The following is an 8,853-nucleotide window of genomic DNA, read 5'->3' on the forward strand; positions in this document are numbered from 1 at the left end:
TTCCCTGAAACTAGAATCACATATATTCTTACCATAAAATTTTCAGAATTTTTGGTTTATCCAATAAGTATGGTTTATTCTTTAAATTTTTCCCTATTTCACTATTTGATAGTTTCGACCCCTCTTCACTAAAAATTAATTATCTCTTTGTATAGAATTCAGATGATGTCTCCATTTGTTTCTATTGAAAATAGACTCATCAAGGATTTTAAATATATAAATTATAACCCATAATTATTTTTATACAATTTTAATGATTTTTCCAAGTCAGAATAGGGAGCCCGAATTCATTATGACCTTATCTAACAAAATTCATTATATCTCATGATTTACAATTTCATTACTTACACCGTTTCTTCTATGAGAAACTAGACTAAATAAGATTTAATTTTATATTTTTTCATCCTCTAATTAAATTTTCACTATTTATGGTGATTTTTCAAAGTTAACCTACTGCTGCTGTCCAAAACTATTTTAGTGCAAGATGCTGATAATCAAATTTATAACACCCTCCTTTCCTTTCTCTACAATATTTTCTATCAATTCCTCTTATTTCCCTTCACTAACATATCAAGAACATAGAACCTTATATAATAAAACCCTACATTAACATCAATTTCATACTTTTTCAATAATATCAAACTTAAAAATATATTGAAATCTTGATGTTCTTACCTTGCTCTATTGATTTCAATCTTTAACTTGATTTTCTCTCTCCTCCAGCTTTATTTCTTGAATCTAACTTGATATTCTAGCTCCCCATAGTCTCCTTAACATTTTTCTGTCTTGGTAGCTATGGAAATTCTTTTTATTTCTAGGTGAAAATGGTAAATTTTTTGTGGAAGGACCAAATCGTAAAGAAAGCAAAACTTTCTTTCTTCTCTTCTCTTCTAACGTGAAATGCATGGAAAGGAAGATGATTCTTCATCTTTTCTTCCACATATATATATACTAAATAAAATAATAATAAAATGATAAAATGTCATTTAAAAATCAAATTAAAATATTAATAAACTAATATTTATTTATTTATTTGATCTAAAATATCTACAACATCATCATTATTTTTAGATTTCTCTTTCTTCTAATTGACCATTTTGCCCTTTAGATCTTTTAAAATTCCATCCTTGAGTCATCACTTAATTTGGTAAAATTACGATTTAGTCCCTCATAATTCTTCATCTATTCAATTTGGTCCCAATTCATCCATTTTCCTTAGTTTCTAGATTATTCAACCCTTAAAATATTTACACTATTGGTCCTTTAACTTTTCATATTTACACTTTAACCCCACAAATTTTGAGTATTTACTCTTAGATAACAAAACTTTTCTCACTTTTGCAATTTAATCATTTCTTTAATTAATATGTCATAATATACTTCCCAATGTTGTCATAACTCAAAATTCTCCTTTTTATCACTTTATTTCCTTACTATATCAAAGATAATATCTTAGTGTAAAAATTTTCGGGGTATTACATTTCTCTCCCCCTTAAAATAAATTTAGTCCTCGAAATTTTCCTCATCGGATTTGTGGTCCCAAAACCATTGTTCCAACTAGACCCAAAAATCGGGCTATTACAGACACATTACACGAAGTTGCTAGTACAGTTCTCTGGTGACAACACTTCGCCAATATAACACACATAATACCCCTAGCGGATACATACTGCCAACTTATACATTTTTCCCTCAATAATGTAGATTTACCTATGACCCAATCTTGTGCCAACCTTGGACCCATATTTTAGAAATTAGAAATGCATATCAGCCATAATCATATTTTTGTTCATATTCCTTGTTAAATTAAACATGTGTTCTCCCGCAAGGTCGGACCGTGATCTGTCAGTTCAGTTTGCAATAAATCTGTTCTACCTTTAGCATAACAAATAATGCTTCTTTCCACATTTTCACATGTCACAGATAGTCTGGTACTGGGCTCGCACATAAGGTGGGCATTTTCACCTTAACCATGGCCATGCTTACACATACAACATTGGTTTATTACTCACACATCAATTCAGCATGCATTGACTTATCTTCAGTAAAGACAACTTACCTTACACAACCCACAGATCATAAAATTTTCATAACTCAAAAGAAGTAAGAAAGAACTCACCAGAAACTTCAAGACAAAATCTACTCCACTAGTCCTTTGCCTCGATTGCTCGAACCTTCACTAGCTTCTTGAGCAGTCAGCTGGTACTTATCAGTGGCATTTTGACAAGCTTCTCGAAACCTTCCTCGTCTCCTCTAACAAAGATAACTGAAAAATTCTTAGGGACGTAGGGAAGAACACAAGGATAAAACAAAGGTGAGGCATGTTGGCTATAGGCATCCTTTTATAGAACAGACAACAGAAAATAAGCTTAGTGGGAAGGTCAGACATCCCACTATCACCCTTGGAATCTGAGACTAAACTTGCCTAACAAATTTTTGAAGTCTAATCTTTTACCAAACGCAACTATTACCACTAATCAGAGTGGTAAAACATTGCTTGTACACTTAAACAACCAACTAAACAAGCCATTCGGCTACCTAAACATATCAAGCTATCATCTATAATATTTTAGTTCAATTCCAACTACTTCTCAACTAAACTCTAATGATACTCATCGAGTTATCGTTTCCTTTTAAAATAATTCTATCACTACGTGAATTAACTGGTGCGCCCAGAACATCTAAGGTTGGCGGATCGTCTCATAAAAGAGTCCGCCAAACCCTAGAGTTCGCCAAATGACGAATTCCAACAAGGATACCCCTACAATGACATACTGTCAAGTTCATACAATACGCCATCCAAACACTTAACAGATAATTCACCCCTTTTCTACCCTAGCTTACACGTTTATACGCCAATGACATATCGATTGATCTACCCCAGGCGGGCTGTTACACCTTCAGTCTCTTCAAGCAATGAGTCAATCCTGATGACTCGAATGACTCAAGTGAACAAGATGGATCATCAATGTGCACATTGGTCACGGGCTTTTATGTGCGACCTATGACACAAGGACTAACTTCAATAAAAAAAGTTTAGGCTTCAATATAGTAATGATTGCTAAATTTACGGATTAACTTAGATAAAAAAATTTCAAAGTCTAATGTGAAAACACTTGCCAAATTTAAACCCCAAATAGTAAATAACCCATTTTTTTTTCAAATTTGAAAACATTTTTTACTATTTAAAAGTATTAATATAAATAATATATATTATTTATATATTTAATTAAATTTAAACAAAAAACCATATTTAAATGAAAAACAATGATTTGAAACCAAATAAATGATTCAACAGTAAAATCATATCCATCCAAGTACCAATTGGACCTGACTGACCAGTTTGGTCTGGTTTTAAAAAACTGCCTATCGACAAGTTCACCCAACCAGATCAACCTCATATTGTGCATTAGATAATTTCCAAACCTGATTTTTCTTTTTCTATAAGATAACAAAGAATATAACTTTAAACTTCCAACTTCTGATTGAAACATACAACATGGCCATCTCGTGAAATCTAAATTTAAATTTCATATTACTTTATCAAACAAAAAATAAATGTTATAGGAACGGTTGATGAAATAATACACTATTACAACATATGGACACCTTACCCACAGGGTTGAAGTTTAGAGCAACTTTAGCCCCAAAATCTCAGCCATGTAGGCCTTTGAATTCCACCTATAGATAAAATGAAAATAGAAGTAATTGCTGGTTCAAATGCAGAACTGGCATGCAAATTGGCTATACCAGACAAACTTTAAGGTTTGCCTTATCAGGTTTTATATTGCCTCTGACTGTCCTTCAGGCCATTCTTAGCTAGCTTTGCTCCATTTTTCTTGCCTGTTGGAATAGCCTTCATAAGGATAACAGAACTTCCCTTTCCTGATTTCCGAGGTAATCTGGAGAAAGGAAACCTGGATGATATTAAATTTAAGCACAAAGCAAAATCAAGTAAATTAAAATGATTAGAAGAAAAAGAAGAATAAACGGCTGTAATTTTGCTAGTCTGCTTGCCTCTTTCCAAGAACTTGGGTAAGATCAGCAGGTCCCTCATCACGAACTTCTTCGTCTTTGTCATCTGGACCATTCCACCCCTTGCATAGAAGATGAATATATATATATATATACATACAAGTTAGAATCACTTGACATCAGCCTGTTAATGCTGAATGTAAATGATCAAAAAACCATCAACATGCAGCCAGGAGCTGCCAATTTCACATAGGTAAAAATATCATGAAGGCCCTTGTACTAGGAGTTGGATTGCATTTTGTCCCCTCTACTCAAAAAATGGATAAATTAACCTCTATATGTTAGATCAAAGAGCAAACCGGTCCTTCTGTTAACAATTCCACCCATTTTTACTGTTAAAAACTGGTCCATGTATATCAGCATAAAACTGTATAGTTATTTCGTCAGTTATGCCAGTTTCTAACTGTAGAATTGGATGAAATATTTAACAGAAATGACCAATTTACTCTTTGATCTAACGTATAGGGACTAATTTGCCCATTTTTTGAGAAAAAGGGGCAAAATGCAATTTGATTCCTAGTACAAGGGGTTTTATGGTACTTTTTCCATTTCACATACACATACAAATGACAGACCAACAAAACCATATTCGATTGATAGTCAACGAATACATATATAACCAAGAATCCTATTCTTTTTTTTCTAAAAAAATAGTTCACTTCCACTTCCAGTAAGGCAGAAACTGAACATCAAACCAAATATTTCAAAGAACACAAAAAATAACTCAACAAGAAGTAACTCAAATTCACTATAGTTGAGTTCAGATAATATGATTTACTAGATCTACATGTCAAAACCACACATTATAGCAACAGGTATAAATAGCTGATGATTTATGATTTATCCAAAAGCATCTCCATATCATATAAGCTATATATAAGAAGTAGCTCAGTAACCAAACTGCTATAATTGGCTTTGAGAGGACAGAAAACAATAAAAACAAACAATTATTATCTCAGTTGTTATTTCACAACACCAAAATTAAATCATTTGGACCTTAGAAAATCTGAATCTTCCAAACCACTATGCACCATAAGTTTTATTAGTACTAATAGGGAGCTGTGTTTTGATTATAGTCACCAAACATTAAAATCTAACAAAAATGCTTGAAGAGCACTAAACAATTAAAATTATCAGATTCAAGACCAGGAGCTGAAAGTACAGAAGAATTGAATTCCATTCTCTTCAGCAGTAAGGATTACATCAAAAACAGCATGAAGAATAGCCTACCACTCTGGAAAGAACAGCTTAAATCAAACCCAGAAGGGTATACCAGAATTGTGTTTACTTGTGTGTCATCATTCGTAAACGTAAATGATGAGTTTTCCAGTCATTAGTTTGCATAAGCAACACCCTTTCACACTTCCAAAGCCATCAAAAAGTGCAAAAAACAACGAAGAGCATTTATTTATACACGCAATACTGAACCCATCAATGAAAAACTAAAAACAGAATGGGACTCCATTAATAATGACTAAACTCTCGAAAAGCTCACACACAGTATGCATATACTACCATATAATAGTCATTGATTTAAAAGAGACATGTAACCTTAAAACTTACATGATTTGCAGGCGACCCGCATTCTCTTCCACTAGTTTCTTTGAGTGACCGAAGCTCCAAACTCGAAATCTTTGGTTTCTTATTAGAAATACCAACATTGTTGAGGTCAGATGGAGGGGTTTTCCTCTTCTTTCTACCAATGGTGCGTGACTTTCCTTTCTTGTCCTTAACTTTCCAGATATTTTTCCTTCTAAAGATAAGCTTGTCAACTTTCCACACGGGGCAGCTGGTGTCTATTACCGTCACTTCACTTCTCGAGTACCCTTTCAGTTCTCTCTCTCCTTCTCCTTCGCCTTCTTCTTTATCTTCTTCCACGTTGTTATTCTCGCCTTCCTCTTTCGATTCTTCCCTTGAATTCGACGACCTCGTTGAAACGAGGGTATCCTTGTCATTTCTCACGTTATCCGAACTGCTTTTCTGTTCCTCAGGAGTCTTGAAAGTGCAAATTCTAGGGTTTGTTTGTTTCCTAGAAGCTTTTTTCCTGGAAAATCTGGAGGTTTGGGCTTGTTCGCCCATGTTGAAGAGCTCCGAGAGGACATTTCTCATTATACCAAACCATTCTTTATCTCCTTCGGGATCGCTGGATATCGCCTCCGGAGGTGGTGGCTTCGGATTCTGGAGTTGTCCATCGTTGGAGTGAGTTGACTCGGAGTTGGAATTCGGAGAATCGGAGGCATTGGTGATTGGAGAATCAGAAGGGTTAGGATTTGCAAGGAAATGGTCGAGGTCAAGGTTGTCGCCGGTCGGAAACCCCTTGCTAGAACGAAGCCGGTCCAGCCAGTTCGAACCGGACTTAGCGGTTGGGATTGAGCAGAGCATTCGGTACCGTCAGATTGAGCTGATTCGACGTAATATCTGAGAAAACGATAACACAGCAAACAAAATGGAACCAGAAAAGTAAAGAAAAATAAAATAAAATTTGGGTCTTCAGCAACTCTCACTGAAATGGAGCGGCCAACGTTTCGTAGTTGAAGAAGGGGGAAGTTCTAGTGCTAGAATATACAAGGGTGCGCGATGCGCACAGTATGCTCTTTACCACGTGTCTCTTCATCAAACCCTCTCTAGTCTCTCTCCTTTACTGAAAGGCGAGTTAACTTGGAGACCCGTGATTCACGTTCACCATAACAAAGGCCTGGACCTACGTACTGGATTTTTGTTCCATCTCATAAGCCCAATTTAACTTTTTTTTCCTTTGGTGGATTCTTTGTTCCATCTAACCCAATTTAACTCTCTATTCTACGCCCGTAAAATTTTTTTTTATCAACTAGATATATTAATTTAAAGCAAATATATATAACTCCTGAGGATCATCCTAAAAAAAAGGATACAATACAACAAAGGGGATTAGGATAAATAAAATGCAAGTCAACAATCAAGAGATACATGTGCCAAAAACTACTCTCTATTCGAGCTAAAGCATCCTAATGACAAATCCAAAAATCAATATCTCCACAATTCAAACTCAAGATCAGACCTAAAACATTAACCAACTTTAGCCAAATCCATACTTCGTAACCTATTACTATGACCCTTACAATTACTATACTCAGCCTTATCCATATCAACAAACAAATTATAAACCTCACTCGAATTATCAAAGCCAAGCCTATGCTACCCAAAGCTTAAGTGCCAACTCCCAACAACTTCTAATGATATAGAAATAGTTTAAAGCCCTTTAAGAGAAATTCTGATAGTATTAAGAATCTCAACAACACCAACAACAAAATCCTAACCTGAATTGTGAGGTGCCAAGGCAAGACGGTGCAAATGTTTATGCAAAGGCCAATAGACATGCACCACCTTAAAGGGACCTATAATATGTGTATGACCCCAAATTTCTCCGCATTCCTTAATGCCTTAAAATTTTATGGTATTTTATACAAGACCATTCTGATAATTTTATTTGTAAATATGATAAGAAAATTTAGTTTCTATGGATATTGTTAATTTTGGGGTTATTGGGAAGTCATCAAAATATATTTTAAGCTATTCTAGAATTTCAAGCTTAACTGAATAAAAATAAAAGTTGAGAGGTAAAATGGTAATTTTATCTCCGAGTGCATTTTGTCAATTAGAAACCAATTATGATTAAATATTAGTGTAGAGTTATGCCTCACATTTTAGACTAAACAGTGTGTGACGTCACAACGAGGAAGTATTCTTCGTCCCAATGAACAACCAACATCACAATAAGAAGAACGCCCTCGTCTCGACGACACGATGCCATGTCATGATGTGGCAACATACACTTCAATTTTTTCGGCTTTTCTTCTCCCAATTACGCTCTATTTTTAGTTTCCCACTTAAACTTTGATTAACCTAGGGTGGTTGTAGTCAAATATGCTACGAATTTTAGCCTATAAATAGGCATTAACTACTCTATGTTTAATAAAAAAAGAAATAATTAGATTGAGAGAATTATTTTCTTTGTTTTGAAGGGTTTTTTTCTTGTAAGGCTTCATGTAACAGCTCGTTTTCAATGAAATCGGAATAGTAGTTTTGGGACCACAAATTCGAGGTCAGAAGAAAATTTATTTTAATATTATTTTATGGTCTACATTATGATAGAAATATCTTGTAAAAATTTCGTTAATAAATTTTACCGATTACATGTCTAATTTGATGAAAAGAACCAAATTGCACAAAGTGCAAAAGTTGAATTCTAGTAGCTTAAGGTATCAAATAGCTATAGAATTTAAAATTAGAGGTCCTTATATGGCAAATAGACCATTTTGAGGAGTTAGTAGATAAGGATGATTCTTCATCATTGGAAATTAAGAAATTATTAAGGTTAATTTTAGAAAGATGATAAAATAATGATGATAAATGAAATAAATAATTAAAATATAATCATTTTCATCATCTCTCCTAAGACAAAATACATGGAAACCTGGCCATGGATGTTGAGTTCAAGTAAGCTGTTTTTGCTTAATTAGGTATGTATTCTTGTTCCGTTTTTAATAATTTTTATGGTTCCAAGATCGTAATAGCTTAATCTAGCTATCTCGGGGATTAATTTGCAAAACTATTAAAGTGTTAGGGTTTTTTCATGGATGAGTAAAATTGAATTGAAACACCCCTACCCGAGACCGTTGTCGGAGTCGAGCATGATGCGTTACTTGACTTAACTTAAAAGTTCGGGGTATAAAAATTTACTTTTAAAAGTTATTTCACTATTCATAATAAGGTTGTCCACCTACGCAGCAGTAACTAAATTAATTAATACTCGAGCTACGAAACTTGAAATTTAGATCC

The 8,853-nt window shown here is 34.0% G+C and overlaps 1 protein-coding gene across 2 annotated transcripts; it reads right to left on the reverse strand.

Moving 5' to 3' along the window:
• Positions 1 to 3,511: 3,511 nt before the first annotated feature.
• LOC105780422 (uncharacterized) lies at positions 3,512 to 6,632 on the reverse strand. Of its 2 annotated transcripts, none has more exons than XM_012604740.2 (3): positions 5,599 to 6,632; positions 4,018 to 4,097; positions 3,512 to 3,917 (listed from the first exon to the last, which is right to left on the reverse strand). In XM_012604740.2, exons 1-3 carry the CDS (start codon positions 6,415 to 6,417, stop codon positions 3,776 to 3,778), a joined length of 1,041 nt encoding a protein of 346 aa, XP_012460194.1. In that variant the 5' UTR covers positions 6,418 to 6,632; the 3' UTR covers positions 3,512 to 3,775. The 2 variants fall into 2 exon arrangements, with proteins under 2 accessions (XP_012460194.1, XP_012460195.1); XM_012604741.2 differs by having other exon boundaries at positions 3,512 to 3,902; positions 5,599 to 6,631.
• Positions 6,633 to 8,853: the final 2,221 nt, after the last annotated feature.

This window comes from Gossypium raimondii, chromosome 4 (assembly GCF_025698545.1).
Source record: "Gossypium raimondii isolate GPD5lz chromosome 4, ASM2569854v1, whole genome shotgun sequence".
NCBI lineage: Eukaryota > Viridiplantae > Streptophyta > Magnoliopsida > Malvales > Malvaceae > Gossypium > Gossypium raimondii.

What these genes read in the sequence shown, in the direction of transcription:
- LOC105780422 (XM_012604740.2), bottom strand. Translation starts at nt 6,417, where the DNA reads ATGCTCTGCTCAATCCCAACCGCTAAGTCCGGTTCGAACTGGCTGGAC. An exon ending in GCGGGTCGCCTGCAAATCAT is followed by an intron (nt 4,098 to 5,598) that starts GTAAGTTTTAAG and finishes CTTCTATGCAAG; the next exon opens with GGGTGGAATGGTCCAGATGA. An exon ending in ACCCAAGTTCTTGGAAAGAG is followed by an intron (nt 3,918 to 4,017) that starts GCAAGCAGACTA and finishes AATATCATCCAG; the next exon opens with GTTTCCTTTCTCCAGATTAC.